Genomic DNA, 26,518 nt, shown 5'->3' with positions numbered 1-26,518 from the left:
TTCAGTCTTCATGCTCTCTTCTTTTTTTATTTTTTATTTGACAGTGAGAGAGGGAGGAAGGGAAGGAGAGGAGGAGGGGAGGCGGGGGGGAGAGAGGGGAGGAACTAATACAGGGCCATGCATTTAGCCTAGTAGTTAAGATGCCAATTAAGACAACTCTATAATTAACACACAATTATTCTTAGTTGTTTAAATTTAACTGAAAAGTGATCCCTGTTATATATGAGAGTGGGAATAAGAGAGGGGGGAGAGGTATACTTTGGGACATGCTCAATCGGACTTGCCCCAAATGGTGGAGTTAGAAATGTGCCAGGGGATTTCAATACAATCCCATCAAGGTGGCATGTACCAATGCCATCTCACTAGTCCAAGTGATCAATTTCAGTTCACAATTGATGGCTCTGATAGGTCTAAGAGTCAAAGGGATCACACAAACAAAACTAGTGTCTGCTAATACTAACTGATAGAATAAAAAAGGGAGAGAACGATCCAACATGGGAAGTGGGATACACAGCAGACTCATAGAATGGCACATGTCCTAAACAGCACTCTGGCCTCAGAATCAGCCCTTAAGGCATTCAGATCTGGCTGAAGAGTCCATGAGAGTATTTTAGGCATGGAAAGTCAAGACACTCTGGAAAAAAAAAAGAAGATGACCTAAATGAAAGATCTCTGTGAGTAAGATCCCAGTAGAAAGAACGGGCCATCAAAGAAGGAGGTACCTTTCTCCTAAGGGAGGAGAGAACTTCAACTTTGACTATGACCTTGTCTAAATAAGATCGAAGTCACTGAACTCAAAAGGCTTCCATAGCCTTGGCAACTCATGACTAGAGCCTAGGGAGATTACTGACGCCATAAACAAGAGTGTCAAATTGTTAAGTCAACAACAGGAGTCACTGGGTACTTACATCTCATGTGGGATCTGTCCTTAATGTGTTGTCCAATGTGAAGTAATGCTATAACTAGTACTGAAACAGTATTTTACACTTTGTGTTTCTGTGTGGGTGCAAACTGACGAAATCTTTACTTAATATATACTAAATCGATCTTCTGTATATAAAGATAATGGAAAATGAATCTTGATGTGAATGAAATGGGAGAGGAGTGGGAGATGGAGGGGTGTGGGTGGGAGGGAAGTTATGGGTGGGGAAGTCATTGTAATCCATAAACTGTACTTTGGAAATTTATATTTACTAAATAAAAGTTTAAAAAAAAAAGATGCCAATTAAGACACTCAAATCCCTTACCAGAGTACCTAGATTCAATTCTTGGCTCCAGCTCCTGATTCCAGCTTCTACAAATGTAGACGAGGAGAGGCAGGAGTGATGACTCAAGCAATTGGATTCCCATCACCCACGTACGACACCTGGATGGCAATCCTGGCTCCTGGCTTTAACCATGGTCCATCTTAGCCATTGCAGGCATTTGTGCAACAAATCAGCAAATGGAAGCTTTCCTCTCTGTCTCTCTCTCAAATAAGTAATAAATAATAAATAAAACAGAAACAACGCATATCTTGTTCAAATCAAATAGAAATTCATAAACCAATGTAAAAATGTCTAGGTTTAAAATGTATTAAGAACTTTGTGTGTACGGGTGTGCAAATAGTTGTAATCTATACTTAGTATAGAGTTGGTCTTCTGTGTATAAAGTTAATTGAAAATGAATCTTAATGGAGAATGGGACTGGGAATGGGAGAAGGAGGAAGGGGTGGGAAGGAAGTGGGGGGACAGGTATGGTAGGAAGAATCACTATATTCTAAAGATGTACTCATGAAACATATTAATTAAATAAAAAGTTAAAAAATGTATTAAGAACTCTTAATACCAAACATATATAGTAAAATGTTCTTGTCATTAAGTCTGAAAGAGACAAGATATAAGATTATACATTTAGGCCGGCGCCGTGACTCAACCGGCTAATCCTCTGCCTTGCGGTGCTGGCACACTGGGTTCTAGTCCCGGTCGGGGCGCTGGATTCTGTCCTGGTTGCCAGCTCTCTGCTATGGCCCGGGAGTGCAGTGGAGGATGGCCCAAGTGCTTGGGCCCTGCATCCCATGGGAGACCAGGAGAAGCACCTGGCTCCTGCCATCGGATCAGCGCGGTGCGCTGGCCGCAGCGCACCGGCCGCGGCGGCCATTGGAGGGTGAACCAACGGCAGAGGAAGACCTTTCTCTCTGTCTCTCTCACTGTCCACTCTGCCTGTCAAAAAAAAAAAGATTATACATTTAAAAAAAGATTTATTTATTTGTTTGAGACACAGAGCCACAGACAGAATCTTACACCCGCTGGTTCACATCCCAAGGGCCACAATGGCCTGGGCTGGGTCAACTCAAACCCAGGAGCTTCCTCTGGGTCTCCCACATGGGTGCAGGGGGCCCAAAGACTTGGGCCATCCTCTGCTGCTTTCCTAGGCACATCAGCAGGGAGCTAAGCTGGAAGTGAACAGCCAAGACTGGTGCCCTTATAGGATGCTGGCACCGCAGGTGGCAGCTTTACTCCCTATGCCAGTGTTGGCCCCAAGACTATTCATTTTCTTTACAGATTATCTAATGTGTTATTAAACAGCTGAATGCTGAATATCATGGAGAACAGTAGTTGTGAATTTATTTTTTTCCTAAAGTTAGAAAAATAACGCAAATACAACTATTAACTAAACTGGGACTTATAAAAACGGCATTTCATTAAACCTGTTTAAAAGTGAGCCTGTTCCATTTTTTCTGAGAGCTCCTTGATGATAGGGATTTTACAATATTCATCTCTGTATCCCAAGATCCTAGTTTGACCACTGGCATACAGTAGGACACTCAAAATACATTTGCTGTATTAATAAACTGTGTTCACTTTTGTTTCTCTTCCTTGCAAAGCTTGCAAATGTTCTGATAACTCATTTTATAAGACTCCCAAACAGATACAATCCAGGTTAGAACTAAAACAGAGAATATCTTTAAACAATCTGTGAATGGAACTAAAACTAAAACCTCAATACACATATTTATGTTACAAACTAATCACTTCAGTGTCCATTGCTATATGACTGGTGAGTCTGATATAACTTTTTCTCTATAATGCAGTACAAGTACTTCTAAGCATAATCTTGAATTCCCTCCGTAATCTTTCAAATGTCATAAAAAACACAAAAAAACATGTTACATATATTAATAGCATTGTTAAAATATATAATCTGAACTTCCTAGTCTTTTAAATGAACTTTCAAAAATGTTTCCACTGAGAGGTGTCAACTATGAAATCAATAATTTAGTTGGCAAAAGTACCAAATTCATCAAGTTCAAACAAGGCTAATGAGCCTTCCTGATATACACAAAGAATTCTGACAAGCATGACAAAGGGCTCCAACTGTTTGAATTCACCTTAAATGAAGGAAGTAAGCTCCACCAACAAACTAAAGATAGAATTAAACCTCAAAGCATATTAAGCAAGGTAGGGGATGCAAGTAGAGTAAAGATCTTTGTAGTGAATACACCAAACATCTCTTTAGTTAAAATATGACTGTATGTTAAGCCTATCTCTGAAGTCAAGATAGTCACTTTGTTGGTGTTGCAACAAAAGGGAGTAAGAAAACTTCTCCCAATTTTTGCCTTTCATAAGTATCCCAATTCCTCCTTCTCTCCCAAAGTCTTCCTGCACATGAGCACCTTACAGCTTAGGCAGGGTGGAGTTCTTCTCAGTGTACCATGTGGCTAGTAAAGCATTGGAAAGCCTTCCCCTTCATGAAGAGCTATCAGTCATGGGGCTGCACCTTTCTCCATTCCTCCAGACAAGATACGTTTGTTATTTTGGACTTCTTCTCTTCCTTATACAACCACCCCACAAGCCCTACTGATTCTTCCTTGAAACATCTCCTATATCCATCCATCGTTTCCCTTCCACCTTCACACTGGTCCTTATCACACAATAATAAAATGCTTGCCTCAATATTTTTCCCATTCAACCACACACAAAAATATCCCATTAGATTAATGCTGTCAAAAGACTACTTTCATTTATTTCTCTGCCTAAAAATGAGCTCCCAGTGTCTAGACAAAATTCATCAACTTGGCCTTCATAAATCCCTTTATTCTCTGACACACACAGGTATTACTATAACTAAATTGTTCTTCTGTTTCCAAATACAACCCAAGTTTTTTTTTTTTTAATTTTTTTTTTTTTAGACAGGCAGAGTGGACAGTGAGAGAGAGAGACAGAAAGGTCTTCCTTTGCCATTGGTTCAACCTCCAATGGCCGCCGCGGCTGGCACACTGCGGCCAGCGCACCGCGCTGATCCGATGGCAGGAGCCAGGTGCTTACCCTGGTCTCCCATGGGGTGCAGGGCCCAAGTACTTGGGCCATCCTACAACCCAAGTTTTTTTACTCAGGTTAACTTTTCAGGGATTGTCTTCCGTCCCATTCCAAACTTCCCAGTACACTTTCCCCCAACACAGTAGAGTGGCAACAACAGAAACACAAATGACAGCCAGATCTGGGGTCAAATCCTGGCTTTACCATTGCCTAACCATGGGTTAATGATCAAATGATTTGCACTCTGGCCTCAGAATCAGCCCATAAGGCATTTGGAACTGGCTAAAAAGCCCATGAGAGTATTTTAGGCATGGAAAGCCAAGACACTCTGGCAAAAACAAACAAACAAACAAAAAACTTAAATGAAAGATCTCTGTGAGTGAGATCCCAGGGGAAAGAACAGGCCATCAAAAAAGGAGTTATCTTTCTCTGAAGGGAGGAGAGAACTTCCGCTTTGACTATGGCCTTGTTTAAATAAGATCGGTGTCAGCAAACTCAAAATGCTTCTATAGCCTTAACAGCTCATGACAAGAGACTCAGGTGATTACTGACATCATAAATAAGTGTCAATTGTTAAATCAACAACAGGAGTCACTGTGCACTTACTCCTCATGTAGGATCTCTGTCCTTAATGTGTTTTACTATGTGAATTAATGGTATAACTAGTACTTCAACAGTACTTTACACTTTGTGTTTTTGTGTGGTTGCAAACTGTTGAAATCTTTACTTAGTATATTCTAAATTGATCTTCTGTATATAAAGATAATTGAAAATGAATCTTGATGAAGAATGGGATGAGAGAGAGAGTGGGAGATGGGATGGTTGTGGGTGGGACGGTGGTTATGGGGGTAAAAAGCCGCTATAATCCAAAAGTTGTACTTTGGAAATTTATATTAAATAAAAGTTTAAAAAAAGATCAAATGAGTTAGCCTCTCCACAGTATATTTTTGACAGCAAAATGATGAAATGTCATGCCACCTGTCCCACAAAGTTATTATGAGGATTAAAAAAGCTAAAACAAAAAATTACAACAAAGTGCTAGCCGACAGCAGATTAATTTTCTTCACTGAAGGCAGGGCTACATTTTAAACTCTTTTAGGTGTTTTTAAAACCCACTACTATATTGAATATATAAAATATGATAAAAAAAATCATGTATGATTGCTTGATAATCACTCATGCATTCTCCAGTTAACCAGAAACAAATGTCATTTAGAAAGAGAAGCTACAAAGCAGAGGAATACTTGACCTAGGAGCAAGCAAATCAGGGTAATTCCTCTTTCTTGTATAATCCCCAAAGCCAAATCAAGTAATTATTTTTTGATGTATCTAAGAGAGTACAAAATATCTTATCATTATACCTAGCCATAGAAATTGCTGAAATAAGTGTCCTTCAGGGATGAGAATTAGTAACAAATTTCTAGAGTTCCAAATATTTTTTTTCATTTATTAAACTTTTATTTAATGAATATAAATTTCCAAAGTACAGCTTATGGGTTACAATGGCTTCCCCCCTCCCATAACTTCCCTCCCACCCACAACCCTCCCCTTTCCCGCTGCCTCTCCCCTTCCATTCACATCATGATTCATTTTCAGTTCTCTTTATATACAGAAGATCAGTTTAGTATATATTAAGTAAACATTTCAACAGTTTGCCCCCATATAGCAACACAAAGTGGAAAAAAAATACTGTTGGAGTACTAGTTATAGCATTAAATAACAGTGTACAGCACATTAAAGACAGAGATCCTACATAATTTTTTTAAAAAAAAATTAATTAATTTTCTATGCCATTTCCAATTTAACACCAGGTGTTTTTTTTTTTTCATTTCCAATTATCTTTATATACAGAAGATCGATTCAGTGTATAATTAGTAAAGATTTCATCAGTTTGTACCCACGCAGAACCACAAAGTGTAAAAATACTGTTTCAGTACTAGTTATAGCATCACTGCACATTAGACAACACATTAAGGACAGATCCCACATGGGATGTAAGTACACAGTGACTCCTGTTGCTGACTTAACAATTTGACACTCCTGTTCATGGCATCAGTAATCTCCCTAGGCTCTAGTCATGAGTTGCCAAGGCTATGGAAGCCTTTAGGGTTCGCTGACTTTGATCTTATTCTGATAGGGTCATAGTCAAAGTGGAAGTTCTCTCCTCTCTTCAGAGAAAGGTACCTCCTTCTTTGATGGCCCGTTCTTTCTACTGGGATCTCACTCACAGAGATCTTTCATTTAGGTCTTCTTCTTTTTTTTCTTTTTCATGGTATCTTGGCTATCCATGCCTACAATACTCTCATGGGCTCTTCAGCCAGATCCGAATGCCTTAAGGGCTGATTCTGCGGCTCAATAGGCTAATCCTCCGCCTTGCAGCACCGGCACACCGGGTTCTAGTCCCGGTCGGGGCACCAGATTCTGTCCTGGTTGCCCCCCTTCCAGGCCAGCTCTCTGCTGTGGCCAGGGAGTGCAGTGGAGGATGGCCCAAGTACTTGGGCCCTGCACCCCATGGGAGACCAGGAGAAGCACCTGGCTCCTGCCATCAGATCAGCGCGGTGCGCTGGCCGCAGCACACCAGCTGCGGCGGCCATTGGAGGGTGAACCAACGGCAAAGGAAGACCTTTCTCTCTGTCTCTCTCACTGTCCACTCTGCCTGTCAAAAAAAAAAAAAAACTTAAGTCTACGGCCATACCACCCTGAACGCGCCCGATCTCGTCTGATCTTGGAAGCTAAGCAGGGTCGGGCCTGGTTAGTACTTGGATGGGAGTTCCAAATATTTTAATCATGATCTAGAAACATCCCCATCATATAACAATTTTCAATTGGTATTGAATCTAATTACACACACATATATACACAAAGACACTGAATTAACTCTGAAAGAATTTAAGAAAAATTCAGGAATTGGAAAAGATAATTACATATTCAGTTACATAGGGTGAATGGAGAAAATACAAAGAAAATGTAATTAGTTTCTGCTTCTTTTTCTTTCTTTTTTTTTATTTGTATGCATTTCATAAGTACAACATTAGGAAAACAGTAATTCTTCCCACCATATCCGCCCTCTCACAATACTCCTACCCCCCTTACTCTTCCCCCTCCTTTTCCCAGTCTTGTTTTTTACTAAGATCTATTTTCATTTACCTTTTTTTTTTAACTTTTATTTAATGAATATAAATTTCCATAGTACAGCTTATGGATTACAATGGCTTCCCTCCCCCGATAACTTCCCTCCCACCCGCAACCCTCCCCTTTCCCACTCCCTCTCCCCTTCCATTCACATCAAGATTCATTTTCAATTCTCTTTATATACAGAAGATCAGTTTAGTATATATTAAGTAAAGATTTCAACAGTTTGCCCTCACATAGCAACACCAAGTGAAAAATACTGTTGGAATACTAGTTATAGCGTTAAATCACAATGTACAGCACATTAAGGACAGAGATCCCACATGATATTTTTTAAAGAATTGATTGATTTTCTATGCAATTTCCAATTTAACACCAAGTTTTTTTCATTTTCAATTATCTTTATATACAGAAGATCGATTCAGTATATACTAAGTAAAGATTTCCTCAGTTTGCACCCACACAGAAACACAAGGTGTAAAAATACTGTTTCAGATTAACTCTATTCTAGGTAAAGAGTTCAGCATTTTGTATGAGAGAGAAAAAGAAAAAGAAAGAGAAAGAGAAAAAGAAAGAGAAAGAGAAAAAGAAAAGGAAAAAAAGAAAGAAAACCAAATCAAAACAAACAAAAAACATAAAAAAGCACAAGAATAAAACTGTTTCTCAGAAGTCCAGACAACTGCTGCTCAAAGTCATTGCATTTCGATGGTAATTTCACTTTTTTTTTCTGAAATTATCTTTAAAGAGGAACCCAGGAATGATACATCTTTTGCAAACATTTAGACATAACTATAATTTGTGTGAAATAAGAATATCCTCCACTTAATACACTAAAACGAAGTAATTGAGACTAAGTCTTACTATTCAGTCTCATAATACGGCTCTTTGAGGACAGAGGTCCTGCATGGGAAGTTAGCACACAGTGACTCTGAACATGTCAGTGATCACCCGATGATCGTGACCAGAGCTGCCTAGGCTATGGAAGCCTTTTGGAAGCTTTTGCTACTAACCACACAACTTCTGAAGTTTATTTTTAAACTATATCACCTCTTAATCTGACCTCTCATTCCATCAAATATAATAAGAGAGCAATTATAACAATATTTTTAAGTTCTTGACTGCTGGTGTTCATGTTTATTTCTTGGTCTCAGAGATCTTTTTAGGAATAGTGAAAAAATACAGAAATGCTCAATAATTAGTACTACTACATTTACAAAATATTATCAAGAACTTGTATCATTACAGTGGAGGATATTTTAAAGATGAACAGACAGGCCTGAAAGAACTTAAATAAAGAAGTACCAGACAAAACAGTATGGTCAACAATCTGACCCAGTAACTAACAACTGATGACACTTATTATATTAATCTTCTCTTTTTCCCAACAGAAGGACAAAATGAAGTTTTAAGGGTACCATAATTTGGCAGAAAGGTAATAGTCTCCATATTCTGCAATGAACAGTGATTCATATAATCTATTTCAAAGGCTTTTAGGGGTATCTATATCTACATTTAGATATAGATAGCATAAATAGATAAGGATAATGGGTAAAAATTAATGCCTTATAAGAAATCCATTAATTTTTAAAATATAAAGTTCAAGATGATCACCTGTGACTGTTCTATTTCTGCTTTGTTTAATTTGATTCCAAGGATTTCAGCAGCAACTTTCTGAAAACACAGGAAGACCTACATAACAAAAACAGGTTTAAATGATTTAAAACAGGCATGCTTAAGTAAGCTTTAACTAAATTGAACTTTTTAAAAAATGATAAACAGCAAAAATTACAAAAGTATGATTCAGCAGATGATTCAAAAAATAGTTTTATTTGTCAAATATAGCAACATTCTAAATGTAATAAAAATGTTTTAATGATTAAACCATAATTTGAAAATCCATATAATTCATTGAATTGGTCTAAACTTATATTTGTCCCTAAAAACATATATTTTTAAAAGATTCAATATGAAAATTAGAGCTGCCACTGTAACCAAAACAAGAACAATAACAAACACATCTACTAGCATAACAAGTTCTTATAATTCTTGAAGAAAATGAAAACAAATTAATCTATACTACTCTGATTTTTCACTGACAGTTCTACATTGACCTTTTGATCTAGCTTTAGTCTATCTTTAAGAGGTCTTATTTTTCTAACCACTTAATAATTTTTGTGGCGCTCATCAATTTCAATAAGTTCTTCATATCTTGAGTAAAACAATTTGATACCCTTAACTATATTTTATCAGTTCAGAGTTAAGGAGCAATACATTTCATCATAGTTAAACAAAAATCTACAAATACTTTTCTATAAATAGCATTTCACATATGAGAATAGTTAGCTCATGCCCTGACCACTATCGCTCTCAGAGCTCCAAACCTGGCATTTACTATAGTATAAATTATATTTTCCTTTTAAAAGTCCTACCATATTCCTGTCACTTGTCATCTCATAATTAGTCACTGAATATATATCACAATTTTACTTTTTATTTCTAATTAAGAAATCCCTGAATGTATATTCTTGTCTCAAAAAGCATGAGTATATATTTAGTTCACTAATAGGCAATGTTTGCAGAGAACTGGAAAGAATTAAAAAAGAAGATAAGCACAGAGAAGAGGGTACAAATAAGTAGGATCTGGTGGGCTATTCTAAGGACTTTTGCATTTATTCTGAATAAAACGGAAGCCATGGGAAGGTGGTCTGAAGTGACTTTTATTTTAACAGGGCCCATCTGGTTCTTGCACTGTGCTTTCACTATTGAAGATCATGTGCACAAAAAGAAAAATAAGCAAGGAGACTAGCATAAGAAAATTATGGAAGCTGAAATCATAGTGGTGGCAGTGGAAATGCTAAGAAATAGTCAACAAATACTGGATATATTTTGAAAGTAGATCCAAAAGAAATTGGTGATAGATGTGAGGTGGAAGAAAAAGAGAGGAAACAAGATTGACTACAAAATTTTCCTGCTGAACAGCTACTACACTAGATCTGCCATTAATTGGAGTGCAGAATTCTGGAAGAAATTTGGGAGGGAATATTAAGAGCTCAACTCTAGAAATGTTAAACTGTGCAGCCTATCTGATATCTCAGTGGAGATGCTGAGCAAGGAGTTGGATATTTGAACCTGCAATTCCAGGAAGAGGTGTGGGCAAAACAATGGAACTAAAATGAGTCATTAACAGAGTTAAGTTTAGAAAAAGAAATATCCAAGGACTGAGCACTAGAGCCCTCCAATACTTAGAGGTTGGAGATTCGAAAGAATCAGCACAATGGATTGCAAGAGCAGTTAGTTAAGAGAAAAGCCAGGAAACACAGGATTCTAGAGGCTAGGTGAAAGAAGTATTTCAAAGAGGAGAGAATGACCAGCTATTTTTTATGCTGCTTCTATGTCAAGTCAGATGAGGACTAGGAACGTGACGTGGTGAGGATCTCTTTTGGTCATGTTTATTAGGGGTTCCATGAGCTTCCTGTACTAAGATACCTCTGTCCTTCTCCAAACCTGGGAAATTTTCTGCTAGTATCTCACTGAAAGGCCTTCTAATCGTTTCTCCCTCTCCATGCCTTCAGGAACTCCGAGAACCCGAATGTTGGGTTTTTTAATAGTATCCTGTAGATTCCCGACAATATTTTTTAGATTTCTCATTTTCTCTTCTTTTCTTTGGTTTGCCTGTTTCCTTTCCTGTTCTCTGTCTTCTAAGTCCGATATTCTCTCTTCTGCTTCACCCATTCTGTTTTTAAGGCTCTCTAATGTGTTTGTCATTTGATCTATTGAATTCCTCATTTCATTATGATTTCTCATCACTATCACAGTTTCATGTTCTACTAGTTGCTTCATTTCATTTTGATTCCTCCTTAATATTTCATTTTCACAAGAGAGATTTTCTATCCTGCCCATAAAGGATTTCTGTAGTTCAAGAATTTGTTTTTGAGAACTTCTTAATGTTCTTATCAATTGCTTGAGATCCGCTTCTTGCATTTCTTCTATCTCCTCATCTTCATAATCTTGAATTGGGGTGTCTTTTTCATTTGGGGGCATCATAGTGTCTTCCTTGTTCTTTGTTACCTCGGTTTTTGCATTTGTTGTTTGGCATATTGGAGATATTCTTTTGTTTCTTCGCTGCGGTGCTTTTTCTTTTTATACTATGACTCTAGAACTTAATCTAGACTGTCTGCTTTTGATGGATCCTTAGAGGCTGTAATGGGTGTGGCCAGAGAGCTCTGTTTGGTTCTTCAGGATTAAGGGTGTGCCAAAGGTGACTCACCCAGATTGTTCTCTCACTCACGCTCTCTCTCTCTCTTTTTTTTTTTTTTTTTTTTGGTGACTCAGAAGGGAAGTAATTCCACACAGCTGAATGGAATTGAGGGTAGTTGATGTATGAAATCTGGCCCCTGTGGATATTTGTCTGCTCTACCCCTGGGACCACACAAAGAGTTTATGCAGCCCTCAGTGTGGTCTCAAATTTCTCCACAGTCTCTCACCGGGTTGCCAAGGTTACCAAGTTTGTGTACTCAGTTAATTCTCTCGCCCACCCTCAGATTTTCACAGTCTCAGTTCATTAGCTCCACACTTTCACTAGGTCCTAACCTCCTGTTATTTCTCCCCACCAGGGTCAGGTTTTTCTGCTTGGCTGATGGCAGGTGCTGCTTTATGTATGTCCAAAATGGCACCTGCTCTTTGTCTTACTCGGCCTTGTAAGATGAGTGGAGAGAGAGGCTAGTGTCCGTGCCGGTTCCCCTTATTTATTCGTTTTTTTCTCTCCTCCAGTCAGCCTGGTGAACTTTCCCCAGCAGGGCTTCAAGCCTCATTCCCTCTAAGCTCTTTCTGCCTATCCCCGCCAATGTCTCGGGTTACCGAGGTTTTTGTCTCACCTCCCCTTCCAGCGCTGGCGCACAGACTCTGCGGCTCAGCTTCCGCACCTCGGCTTCCGCGAGGTGGGTGACCTTGCTCTCCCCGTAGGTCCTCCGTGTCACATCCATTAGATCCGGAAGAGTCTCCTCTGCAATTTTTTCCTGAGCCTTTTCCTGAGACTACAGTAACTCCACTTTTATTAAACTATCTTTTCCTGGACTATCAGTGCGCGCCCTCACTATTCCGCCATCTTCCCCACATACAGTTTTAAGAACATAATGACAGTTCTTACCCCATCCTCCTTCCCTCCCTTCCTCCCTCCCAACTTCCACCCTTTCTCCGACTTATTTTTTTTTCTTTATAATTTTTGTGATAATATACCCTTTTTTCCTTTGAGAACAAGTTTTATCATTAATTGAAGAAGCACTAAGGAAACAAGCAATGGAGCTGGGCACTTAGACTTATCTAAAACTTTTGAGACCTAAGAATATCCTCCATCTTATACACTAAAATGAAATAAATCTTTGAGAGCATGTTTTACTGTGAATTCTCATTACTCTTTGAGTAAAAAAGTCCTGCATGGGAAGTAAGTGCACAGTGACTCCTATTGTTAATGTAACAATTAACATGACGTCAGTGATCACACAAGGCTCTTAACATGAGCTGCCTAGGCTATGGAAGGCTTTTGAACCCACAAACTCCTTCAATACTTAGACAAGGCCATAAGCAAAGTGGAAGTTCTGTCCTTCCTTCAGAGAAAAAGACCTCCTTCTTTGATGACCACTTCTTTCCACTGGGGTCTCACCCACAGAGGTCCTTCATGTAGGACATTTTTTGCCACAGTGCCTTGGCTTTCCATGCCTGAAATGCTCTCAAGGGCTTTTAAGCCAGACAAGAATGCCTTAAGGGCTGATTCTGAGGTCAGGGTGCTACTTTAACAAACTGTCTTTCTATAAGTCTGCTGAATGGACTGATTCCCATGTTGGAGCATTCACACCTTTTTACTTCTATTATTATTACCAGACACTTAATCCTATTTATAAGATCTTATTTTGTTTCAAATTTCTTATAAAATAGCAAGCATAGTCATCAGTAGAGGGAATGGAGAAGAACATTTTGAACATTTGAAGAGACAAGAGTAGCTATGAAATTCAGATAAGGGGAAGACATAAAAGGACTAGGGATACATGGAGTAATTACTGAACAACATTAGGAGTCCCTTTGAGGTTAGTATTGTGAATTCAAAGTTCTAGCATGCCTCTAGTCATGTTTATGGGTGCAGCCCAAGAAAAGTCAAGGCTTGGTTTAAAGCAGAATTAAGGTTTAGCCAAGTGAGTTTGATAAGCAAAAAGGAGAAAGGGTATTGGGAGTACATGGCAATAATTTTGTCTGGTCATGGGGAGAGGGGAAATAAAAACTGAAAGGAGGGTAGGGATTTTGAAAAGGTGTTAGCATCAAAGACTTGTAGGGTTGAAGAATGATTGGGCTAGAACATTCATGCTGTGAGCTAGAAAAAAAGGAGGACAGTTGATTGTCAGTGATTAAGATATCTGATGCTGAGATAAGAAAAGGGTTACAGTGATTTGTAATAAGATCTGTGGTATGCATGGGAGTGAATCAATGAGGTATAATTGAGGAAAAAGACACGAAAATAACTGAGAATGTGACAGTAGTATTGGAGATAGGATAGTAACACAGGAGCTCAACTCCTCAAGTAAAGAGGGAAGTAACTTGAAGTTGGAGGTGACTACAAGTATTAAAATAATTTCATTTCAAAGAACAACCATTTGAAAGTAGTATTTCAAAGGAAAAAAATAGGCTTTTTAATAGTGGTTCAACATCAGTACACAAGCAAAAATACTAAGCTAAACACAAATATTGGAAGTCAGAACAATTCTAAAATGTTAAAAGACCTTAGGAAGAGTAAGGTAGGTAAGAGTAAGAGTGAGGGAAGATGCCAAATCAATTCATAGAGGAGTTTATCAAGAGACACTGGTATGGTATTCATTAAAATGCTATGTGGTTATGTGCTCATATTCACAGTATCATGGGTGAAAGGATTCAAGAAGGCCAAATTTTTAAATGGGTCTGATCACCAAAAAAGATTTAGCACTGTTTTTATTACTTAATGTTTATCAAAGGTATCAAAGCTATGAAGGCTATATTGAAAGAAAAACATAAAAAAAGATGAAATCACAGAAAGATTTCAAACTTCTTTGGTTGAAAAAAATGACAAGAAAATTAACTGTCAACAAAAAACTGGGCAGGAGAGAATATCTGCAAAAACTCTGACATACGGCTGTTATCCCTAATATAAAAATGTTCATAGAATTTTTGAAATAGCAATGAAAAATTATAAACTGGTCATAAGCAGAAAATGAACAGCTAATGAAAGTTTTCTAATGTCAGCCACAATTACAACTAAAAATATTATAAATGAAAATAGTGAATTACCCTTTTTTGCCTATCAACATGAAAAAGATTTAAAAATAATACTAAATATTTAAAAGGTTATAGTGACATGGCAATCATACAGTACTAGTAAAAATTTAAATTGGTTTAGCCTCTCATGTGGTAATTTGAAAGTATGTTTCAGTCCTCTCCCAAGAAATCTACCTAAAGGAAATAATAAAAACCTTAAAAGTTTATGGAGAAACTTTTATATTAGAAAGTTATGTTCAAAAGTTAGAAACAACTTATGTGTTCAACAATAGGAACATGGTTAAATATAATTTTTGAATATTTATTAATAGATTATTGAACCTATTTAATAATAAGTGACATGGGATTTTTTATATTTTTCTACAGATAAAAATACCAAAATAAAACACAAAATTACTTAAATATTATGATCTTGGAGATGGCACTATGGTGCAGCAGGTTAAGCTGCTGCCTGTGACTCTAGTATCCCATACTAGAGTGCTGGTTTGAGTTCCAGCTGCTCCACTTCTGATCCAGCTCCCTACTAATGCACCTGGGAAGGCAGCAGATGATGGCCCAAGTGCTTGGGCTCCTGTCACCAACATGGGATACCTGGATGAAGTTCCTGGCTCCTTACTTTGACCTGGCCCAGTCTCAGTGGTTGTGCCAGAGAATGAATCAGCAGATAGAGAATCTCTCTCTCTCTCTCTCTCTCTCTCTCTCTCTCTCAGCCCCTACTACCCTGTCACTTTGTCTTTCAAATAAATAAAATATTTTAAAAAATGAAAAATATATTATTATATTAATTGTTTTAAGTAAATATTTACTGTAGTTAAGATGGTAACCCCAGGAAGTCCACTAGTTGGTTCACAAATTCTATTTCTACCACTAACTACCTTTGCAACATGGACTCTGCTACATGACCTCCATAACACTCACCTATAAAATAGAAACAGTCAGAGCAGTATGATACCTGTCACAATAATAAATATAATTTGTTAGGAGGTTGTGAACATCAGAAAAAGATAATTGGGGGCCGGCAATGTGGCAGAGCAGGTAAAGCTGCCATCTGCGGTGCTGGCATCCCATCTGGGCACCAGTTCAAGTCCTGGTTGCTCCCCTTCCAATCCAGCTCTCTGCTATGGCCTGGCAAAGCAGCAGAAGATGGCTCTAGTCCTTGGGTCCCTGAACCTACATGGGAGACCCAGAAGAAGCTCCAGGCTCCTGGCTTTGGATTGGTCCAGCTCTGGCCATTGTGGTCACTTAAGGAGTGAAACAGTGGATATGAGACCTATCTCTCTCTCTCTCTGTATGTGTGTATGTGTGTGTGTGTGTTCCTCTGTCTCTTTGTAACTTTGCCTTTCAAATAAACAAATAAATAAAGTCTTAAAAATATAATTAAGGCCGGCGCCGTGGCTTAACAGGCTAATCCTCCACCTTGCGGCGCCGGCACACCGGGTTCCAGTCCTAGTCGGGGCGCCGGATTCTGTCCCGGTTGCCCCTCTTCCAGGCCAGCTCTCTGCTGTGGCCCGGGAAGGCAGTGGAGGATGGCCCAAGTGCTTGGGCCCTGCACCCGCATGGGAGACCAGGAGAAGCACCTGGCTCCTGGCTTCGGATCAACGAGATGCGCCGGCCGCAGCGGCCATTGGAGGGTGAACCAACGGCAAAAAGGAAGACCTTCCTCTCTGTCTCTCTCTCTCACTATCCACTCTGCCTGTCAAAAAAAAAAAAAAAAAAAAAAAAAGAAATATATATATATATATATATATATATATATATATATATAATTAAAAGGAATCATGCCATGAATTGTCATCTTGGGATACTAAAGTTATGGGTAATTTTTATTCTTTTTAATTCTATGCTCTTTTAAATTCCTTAAAACAGTCATAAAATTATACTAAATGACTTAGAAAAGTAATATAAGCAGAATTAACCCATTATACCTTATCTTATATCTTATATCTTCACTAGGAATAAATTTGCTTCAAAAGTAATAGAAGTATACTTCCTATGAATGTACATAAATATCTTAATATGAACTTATAATATGCAGTAATCATTATTTTACTTACAGAGTCTCCTGTCTTAGCTGAGACAAAGTGGCTACTAAAACCATTTTCCTGGCAAAACCGTAAGTGTTTTTCAGATTTCACTGTTCGTATATGCTCCAAGTCAACTAAAAGGTGTTAAAAAAGGGAGAAAGTTATATATTAGAATCATTCAAAACATGTTCAATGACAACACCCCTGCCCACCCAAGAGGAACTGGGGAAGAGTCCAGCTATATCCCACAGTTTTAAGGCTACAACTCTCAATGCCGCAAGCACCAGCATCACTCATGATCACTCAGCAGGATCTGAGGATACTCCCCATTGTGTCCCACAGCATCAAGAACAAAGCTACTGTCATCACAATCCCCATTCTGATTGACACTCAACTCTGAGCCCTCACGTAACATATCTGGAAGCTTTATCCACTACAAAATCAAACCACTACCTAAATGAACTGACCTGCAGACACATGTGACACTAATACACATTGCTGACATTTATTGCAGCTGAAAAAAAATCACATGGCAGTTACACTTTTAGGTTCACCCAGAACCAAAGCCAAACCAACTACCCAACTGATACTGCACATCCCATCTAAATGAAAAAGTTTTTCCAGTGAAAACTACTTCATAAAGAAGAAGAAACTTTTCAATCAGATGTAAAGACATCAATAAAGTGACACAGAAAACAAAGAAAGGAAATGACACATTTAAGGGGAAACCACAGTCTTCCAGAAATAGATACTGATTTGGAAGAAATCTATAAAATGCCTGGAAAAGAATTCAAAATATTGATTATAAAGAAACTCAACTAATGCAAATGACTACAGATAGACAACTGAAAAAAAAGAAGAAAACAATTCACAATATTAATGAAAAATTCAAGATATAAAATCATTAAAAAGAATTAAGAAATCTTGAAACTGAAAATTTTTTTTCTATTTATTTATTTGACAGGTAGAGTTAGACAGTGAGAGAGAGAGACAGAGAGAAAGGTCTTCCTTTCATTGGTTCACTCCCCAAACGGCCGCCACGGCCAGCGCTGTGCCAATCCAAAGCCAGGAGCCAGGTGCTTCCTCCTGGTCTCCCATGCGGGTGCAGGGCCCAAGCACTTGGGCCATCCTCCACTGCCCTCCCGGGCCATGCAGAAAGCTAGACTGGAAGAGGAGCAGCCAGGACTAAAACCTGGTGCCCATATGGGATGCTGGCACCACAGGCGGAGGATTAACCAAATGAGCCACAGCACCAGCCCTGAAAGTGAAAATTTTAATCAACGAAATAAAAAAAAAAAATAGCTTCTACAAAAGAACAGAACAGGAAGAAGAAAGGATTTCTGATCTTGAGGACAAGTCTTTTGAAATAACCCAGTCAGACAAAAATATTAGAAAGAATTTAAAAGAATGAAGAAAGCCAATGAGACATGAGACACCATTAAGTGAAAAAACATTCATATTATGGGGAATACCTGAAGGAGAGGAGAAGGAAAAAGGCATTGTCAACACATTTAATGAATTAATAGCTGAAAACTTTCTATCTCTACCAAGTGATAATGAAATGTAGATACTGGACACTCAAAGAATCCCAAAGATTCTCAACCAAAAAGACCTATTTGAAGGCCTATTACAGTCAAAATGTCAAAAGTTGGAAGATAAATATATGTTAAGTTAAAAATAAAGGAAAATTCATTAGACTAAAAAAAAGATAGACAACTATAGACCCATAACCTTGATAAATACAGATATAAAATTCTCAAAAAAATTAGCAAACTTAATTCAACAGCAAAACAAAAATCACACATGATGATCAAGTGGGATTTTTCTCAGGGATATAAGAGTGGTTCACTATTCATAAATCAATAAACATATCACATCAACAATATGAAGAACTAAACCATACGATCATCTCAATAGATGCAGAAAAAGCATTTGATAAGATTCAATATATTTTCATGATAAAACTCTCAAAAAATTAGGTATAGAAGAAACATAGGGGGCATAGCAGGTAAAGCTGCCGCCTGCAGTGCTGACATCCCATATGGGCACTGGTTCAAGTCCTGGCTGCTCCACTTCCAATTCAGCTCTCTGCTAAGGCCTGGGAAAGCAGTAGAAGATGGCCCAATTCCTTGGGTCCCTTCACTTGCATGGGATACCCGGAAGAAGCTCCTGGCTCCTGGCTTAGGATCATCATGGCTTTGGCCGTTGCCACCAATTGGGGAGTGAACCAGCATATGGAAGACCTCTCTCTTTTTCTCTCTCTTTCTCTCTCTCTCTCTCTCTCTCCGTGTGTGTAACTCTTTCAAATAAATAAATAAATAAATGTTAAAAAAAAACCTCAAAATTATAAAGCCTATATATAACAAATCTATAGCTAATATTATACTGAGTGGGGAAAAGCAGAAAAATCTGGAATAAGACAAGGATGTCCAGTTTCACTACTCTTTTTCTATACAGTACAAGAAGGATTAGCAAGAACAATTAGAAAGGAGAAAAATAAACAGCATCCAAACTGGAAAGGAGGAAGACAAAATATACATGTTTTTATGTGATATGATTTTATACATGAAAAAATCTAGACACTCCAACAAATTGTTAGAACTTACCAATCAACTCAGTAAATCAGTAGGATATAAAATCAACAAACAAAAAAAGAGCAACATTTTTACTTATCAGTGGCAATCTTGTTGAAAGGAAAATCAACAAAACAATTTTATTCACAATAGCACCAAATAGAATAAACTAAAATAAAATATTTAGGAATGAATTTAACCATAAGAAGTGAAATATTTCTTTTTTAATATTTTTATTTACTTATTTATTCGAAAGTCAGAGAGTTACACAGAGAGAAGAGAGGCAGAGAGAGACAGAGGTCTTCCATCCGATGGTTCACTCCCCAGATGGCTGCAACGGCCAGAGCTAGGCCAATCCGAAGCCAGGAGCCAGGAGCTTCTCCCAGGTCTACCATGTGGATGTAGGAGCCCAAAGACTTTGGCCATCTTCTACTGCTTTCCCAGGCCATAGCAGAGAGCTGGATTGGAAGAGGAGCAGCCAGGACTAGAATCGGCGCCCATATGGGATGCTGGCACTTCAGGCCAGGGCATTAACCTGCTGTGCCACAGTGCCAGCCCCAAAGTGAAATATTTCTAAATGAAATCTCTAAAACACTGATGAACCACTGAGGTTCATCCACAAAAAATGGAAAGACCTACTGCATTCATGGATTGGAAGCGCTGATACTGTTAAAATATTCATAATATTCCAAGCAACCCATAGATTCCATGCAGTCCTCATCAAAATGCCAATGATTTTCTTTATCGAAATAGAAAAAAAATCCTAAAATTAACATGGAATCCAAATAGCCAAAGTGATCTGAGCAAAAAAGAAAAAAGAAAAGCTGGAGGCATCACAATACCTGACTTCAAAGCAGTAATTAGAAGTCTCCCATCAAAGAAAGTCCAGGATCTGATGGCTTTATAACTGAATTCTACAAAACATTTAGATTAATGAACTCCAATGCTTTTCAACCTGTGCTAAAATACTGAAAAGACTGGAACCCTGCCAAACTTTTTTTATGAGGCCCAAAACCAAATATAGACACAAGTCAAAAACTACAGACTGATATCCTTGATGATCACAAATGCAAAAAATTCTCAAAAATTATTAATAAAACAAATAGAAAACTACATTAAAAAGATCATACATCATGATCAAATGGGATTTATCCCAGGGATGCAAGAGTGGCTCAACATTTGCAAATCAATAAACGTCATGTCACATTAACAGAATGAAGAAAAAAATATGATCACTTCAGTAGATGCACAGACAGCATTTGGTAAGATTCAACATTCTTTCACAATAAAAACTCTCAAAAATTAGGTATAGAAGGAATATACTTCAAAATTATAAAGGCTAGCTATAAAACTATAACCAATATACTGAACAGGGAAAAGCTGAAAGCATTTTCTCTCAGATCTAGAAAACAAGGTGTCCACTTTTACCACTCTTATTCAATACAGTATTGGAATTATTAGCAAGAGCAATTAGGGAAGAAAAGAAATAAATAAACATCAGAATTTTTTCGAAAAGATAAGTCAAAGTATTCATGTTGTCAGTTGACATGATTTTATTCCACCAACAAGCTGTTAGAGACGATAAACCAACTCAGTAACGTCACAGGATATAAAATCAACATACAAAAAGGCAGCATTTTTATACCTGAAAAATTATCTTGCTGAAAGAGAATCAAGAAAAAAATGCCACTCACATAACCACAGAATAAATTTAATCAAGGAAGAGAAAATTCTCTACAATGAAATTTAAAAGACAATGATGGAAGAATCAAGGAAAAAACAAACTGGAAAGATATTCCTTGTTCATGGATTAGAAGAATTAGTATCACTAAAATGTCCATATTACCTAAAGGATCCTACAGATTCCATGCAATCACCATCAAAATATTGAGGATACTTAAAAATCCTCAAATTCCTATAGAACCACAAAAGAACAAAAACAGCCAAAGTGATCCTGAGCAATAAGAGAAGAAATCTAGCTGGAGGTATCACAACATCTGACTTCAAAGCATACTGAAAAACTATGGTAGGGCTGGTGCTGTGGTGTAGTGGGCTAAGCTTCCACTTGCGGTGCTGGCGTTCCATATGGGTGCTGGTTCATGTCCTGCTGTTCCACTTCCAATCCAGCTCTCTACTATGGCCTGGGAGAGCAGTATAAGATTGTCCAAGTGCTTGGGTCCCTGCACCCACGTGGGAGACCCAGAAGAAGCTCCTGGCTCCTGGCTTCAGATCAGCTCAGTTATGGCTGTTGTGGACATTTGGAGAGTGAGCCATTAGATGAAAGACCTCTCTCTCTCCTAGTCTCTATAACTCTACCTCTCAATAAATAAATAAATCTTTAAAAAAAAAACCATAGTAATTAAAACAGCATGACATTGGCTTAAAAACTGATGTCTAGATCAATGGAACAGAATAGAGCCCAGAAATTATTCCACACACATAAAGCCAACTGCTTTTTGACAATGGTGACAGGAATATACATTGGAGGAAGAACAGTCTTTTCAATAAATGGTGCTGGCAAAACTGGAACTCACGTGCAAAAAAAAAAAAAAAAAAAGAAATTGTATCCCTAACTTTCACGATATACAAAAATCAACTCAAGACCTAAATAAGATCTGAAACCATGAAATTGCCAGAAGAACAGAAGAAAACAGGGGAAAACTTCAAGACATTGGTGTAGGCAATGATTTGGTGGATATAACCCCAAAAGCATAGGCAACAGAAGTAAAAGCAGACAAAAGAGATATCAAACTCAGAAGGTTCTATGCAGCAAATTTTAATTTCCTTAGGTTTCTGAGTTAACCACATACTTTTCCTAGTCTTGCACTTTCTTTTTCTTTTTCTTTTTGACAGGCAGAGTGGATAGTGAGAGAGAGAGAGAGAGAAAGAAGGGTCTTCCTTTTTGCCGTTGGTTCACCCTCCAATGGCCACTTGCCAGCCAATCGTGCTGATCCGAAGCCAGGAGCCAGGTGCTTCTCCTGGTCTCCCATGCGGGTGCAGGGTCCAAGAACTTGGGCCATCCTCCACTGCCTTCCCGGGCCATAGCAGAGAGCTGGCGTGGAAGAGGGGCAACCGGGATAGAATCCGGCACCCCAACTGGGACTAGAACCCGGTGTGCCGGCACTGCAAGGCGGAGGATTAGCCTGTTGAGCCACAGCGCCGGCAATTGCACTTTCTTTTTCAAAGTGGAATTAGAATTTGGTAACAGTAGTATGTACTCATTTCTCAGAAAATAAGAAAAACAATCCCAAAAATGAAATTTAAAAAGCAAAACATTGAAGACTATTTTTCTGTACATCCTAATATCTATGCACATGAAAGATAAGGAATTAATATTGTATACACATAATTTCTTTTACTTCACAATACTACACCACGCTTAAACATGTGCTTAATAACTTTAATACATAATTGCTTTATTGACCATTCATTCAACAAATATTTGAGTGTCTATTATGGCCAGGTACTGTCCATGGTGTTGAAGATTTAACAATTGAGCTTACATTTGTAAAAGAAATAATTTATTTGAGAGAAAGAAACAGAAAGGAGAAAGAGGGAGAGAGACAGACAGACAGGGGGAACACTAATTTTCTAGTTAACTCCCTGAATGCAAAAGCCAGGCTTGACTGAGGCCAAAGCAGGAAGTTGATCATAATCCACATCTCACACAAGAGTGGCAGGAATCCAAGGACTGGAGCCATCGCCACTGCAGCGATGTTCTGCATTAGCAGCAAGCCAGAATAAGGAGGCAGAGGTGGGTGTTAGACTCAGGCACTCCAATATGGGATGCAAGCAAAATACTCACCTTAAACTTCTATTTTAATAAAGAGAAAAAAACAAGTAAAATACAGAGTATGGTAAATTCCTATTGATCTTATAGAGAAAAATAAAGGATATGTGAACGGAAGTACTATTTTAAACAGACAGGTCAGAAACCTTACGAAGTGTAGTGAGGAAGGAAATCAGGGAGAAATGCCTTTTTTTTTTTTTTTTTTACAGGCAGAGTAGACAGTGAGAGAGAGAGACAGAGAGAAAGGTCTTCCTTTTTGCCGTTGGTTCACCCTCCAATGGCCGCTGCGGCCAGCGCATCTTGCTGATCCGAAGCCAGGAGCCAGGTACTTCTCCTGGTCTCCCATGGGGTGCAGGGCCCAAGGACTTGGGCCATCCTCCACTGCACTCCCTGGCCACAGCAGAGAGCTGGCCTGGAAGAGGGGCAACCGGGACAGGATCAGTGTCCCGACCGGGACTAGAACCCGGTGTGCCGGCGCTGCAAGGCGGAGGATTAGCCTGTTAAGCCATGGCGCCAGCCGAGAAATGCCTTTTAAGATGAGGGAACTGCAAGAACAAAGACCCAAAAGCAAACTGTACCTAACAGATTCAAAGAAAAATCAAGAGACCAGAAAGACTGGAAAGAATCTGCAAGAGAAGGCAAACAGTATAAAATGAAGTCACAGGAATAAAACTAGAAGACATAGCATACATAAGCCACTGCAAGAGAGATGGGACGTCACTGGAGGATGTTCAGCAAAGAGGAAAAAAAAAGACAGAAAATTCAAATCAATTTCCCTTTAAGATTCATTTTGGCTACTTTATTGAAAATAAACTACACAGGACCAAATATAAAGCAGATTCCAGTGAGGAGGCTACTATAAAGATCGAGGAAAAACTTGATGGTACTCTGAAACAAACTGGTAGCATGGGAGATGCTGCAAAGTGGGATAAATTCTTTAAAAAAAGAATAGTTTACAAGATGCAACGACTTTGAACAGCCCTTGTCTCCACTGTTGGGAAACAGTTTTGTTTTTGTTTTTCATGCAAATTATTGAATTATTTACTTTATATAGAGTTAGTCTTTTGTGTATAAAGTTAATTTAAAATGGATCTTAGAGGCCAACACTGTGGTGTAGCAGATAAAGCTGCCGCCTGCATATGGGTATTGGTTCAAGTCCCAGCTGCTCCACTTCCAATCCAGCTCTCTGCTAAGGCCTGGGAAAGCAACAGAAGATGGCCCAAGTGCTTGGGCCCCTGCACCCATGTGGGAGACCCGGGAGAAGCTTCTGGCTCCTGGCTCCTGGCTTAGCATCAGCGTGGCTCCAGCTGTTATAGTCAATTGGGCAGTGAACCAACAAATGGAAGACTTCTCTCTCTCTTTCTCTTGCTGCCTCTCCTTCTCTCTCTGTATAACTCTTTCAAATAAATAAAATAAATCTTTTAGAAAAAAAAGCAAAGAAAATGTACCTTAGTGGAGAATGGGAGAGGGAGGAGGAGGAGAGGTGGGAATGTGGGTGGGCAGGTGGGTATGGTGAGAAAAAACACTATATTCCTAAAGTTGTACTTATGAAATGCACGAAGTTGTATTCCTTAAATAACAACACTATCAATCACCAGGGAAATACCTCACCTAGACAGAACGGCTACTATCAAAAAGTAGCAAATGCTGGCAAGGATATGGAGAAAGGAGCATTCTTTTTAAAAGTAATTTATTGGCTGGCGCCGTGGCTCAACAGGCTAATCCTCCACCTTGCAGCGCCAGCACTAGTCCCGGTTGGGGTGCCGGATTCTATCCCGGTTGCCCCTCTTCCAGGCCAGCTCTCTGCTATGGCCCCGGAAGGCAGTGGAGGATGGCCCAAGTCCTTGGGCCCTGCACCCACATGGGAGACCAGGAGAAGCACCTGGCTCCTGGCTTCGGATCAGCACGGTGTGCTGGCTGCAGCAGCCACTGGAGAGTGCACCAATGGCAAAAAGGAAGACCTTTCTCTCTGTCTCTCTCTCTCTCTCTCACTATCCACTCTGCCTGTCAAAAATAAAAAAAAAAAGTAATTTATTAATAGAACAGATCTCATGTACTTCAAAGATACAATGCTAAGAATATAATGGTACTTCAAGGAGAATCCTTTTTTTTTTTTGTAAGAAATAATACAGGGCCGGCGCCGTGGCTTAACAGGCTGATCCTCCGCCTTGCGGCGCCGGCACACTGGGTTCTAGTCCCAGTTTGGGCGCTGGATTCTATCCTGGTTGCCCCTCTTTCAGGCCAGCTCTCTGCTATGGCCCGGGAAGGCAGTGGAGGATGGCCCAAGTCCTTGGGCCCTGCACCCGCATGGGAGACCAGGAGAAGTACCTGGCTCCTGGCTTCGGATCAGCGAGATGCGCCGGCCGCAGCAGCCATTGGAGGGTGAACCAACGGCAAAAAGGAAGACCTTTCTCTCTGTCTCTCTTTCTCACTATCCACTCTGCCTGTAAAAAAAAAAAAAAAAAAAAAAAAAAAAAAAAAAAAAAAAAAAAAGAAATAATACAGAGAGAGGTTTTTTTTTTGGTTTTTTGTTTTTGTTTTTTTTTTTTAATAGGCAGAGTGGATAGTGAGAGAGAAAGACAGAGAAAAAGGTCTTCCTTTTTGCCGTTGGTTCACCCTCCAATTGGCCACTGCGGCCAGCGCATCATACTGATCCAAAGCCAGGAGCCAGGTGCTTCTCCTGGTCTCCCATGCGGATGCAGGGCCCAAGGACTTGGGCCATCCTCCACTGCCTTCTGGGGCCATAGCAGAGAGCTGGCCTGGAAGAGGGGCAACCAGGATAGAATCTGGCACCCCAACCGGGACAAGAACCCGGTGTGCCGGCACCGCAAGGTGGAGGATTAGCCTGTTAAGCCATGGCACCGGCCAAGGAGAATTCTTATACAATGTTTGCAAGAATGTAAATTGTGGAAAACAGTATGGAAGTCTCAAAAAAAAATTAAAAACCCAAAGGAAATTATATCAGTCTTTCAAAGAAATACCTGTACTCCTATGTTTATTGTGGTAACATTCACAATAGCCAAGCGATGGAATCAACCTACATATTCATCAATGGATGGATAGATGGATAAAGTGTGACATACATAAACAATGACATATTTTCATTTATAAAAGAGGATGGGTTCTGTAATTTATGGCAATATGGATGGATCTGGAAGACATTAAGTGAAAAAACTCAGGCACAGGACAAAATGCTACATGATGTCATTTATGTGAAATGTAAAGAAGTTTATCTCATGGAAGGAAAGAACATAACAGTGGTTGCTACCAGAGGTTGAGGAAAGGTAAGGAAGAGGGGATAAGAGAAAAGATGGTCAAAGGGTAAAAAGTTATCGTTAGGTAGGAAGAATGAGTTCCACTGTTCTATTTCATAGTAAATGACGATGGCTGATAATAAATAATGTA

General features: G+C 39.0%; 1 protein-coding gene across 4 annotated transcripts in view; it reads right to left on the bottom strand.

The window, feature by feature from the left end:
• Positions 1-26,518, bottom strand: part of RAB28 (RAB28, member RAS oncogene family) — a 124,763-nt gene that overhangs the window by 5,044 nt on the left and 93,201 nt on the right. For 2 of the 4 annotated variants that reach the window (XM_062213089.1, XM_062213090.1), the window contains exons 5-7: positions 16,781-16,884; positions 9,042-9,119; positions 1,891-2,201 (exon numbers count right to left, since the gene is read on the bottom strand). In XM_062213089.1, the coding sequence (XP_062069073.1) occupies positions 1,911-2,201; positions 9,042-9,119; positions 16,781-16,884 (473 nt within the window). In that variant the 3' untranslated portion in view covers positions 1,891-1,910. The remainder of the gene's footprint in view (positions 1-1,890; positions 2,202-9,041; positions 9,120-16,780; positions 16,885-26,518) is intronic. The other 2 variants (XM_062213091.1, XM_062213092.1) reach the window with 1 other exon arrangement.

This window comes from Lepus europaeus, chromosome 16 (assembly GCF_033115175.1).
Source record: "Lepus europaeus isolate LE1 chromosome 16, mLepTim1.pri, whole genome shotgun sequence".
Classification (NCBI taxonomy): domain Eukaryota; kingdom Metazoa; phylum Chordata; class Mammalia; order Lagomorpha; family Leporidae; genus Lepus; species Lepus europaeus.
Note: the sequence above shows the minus strand (reverse complement) of the source record. Positions and strands in the feature narration are given on the sequence as shown.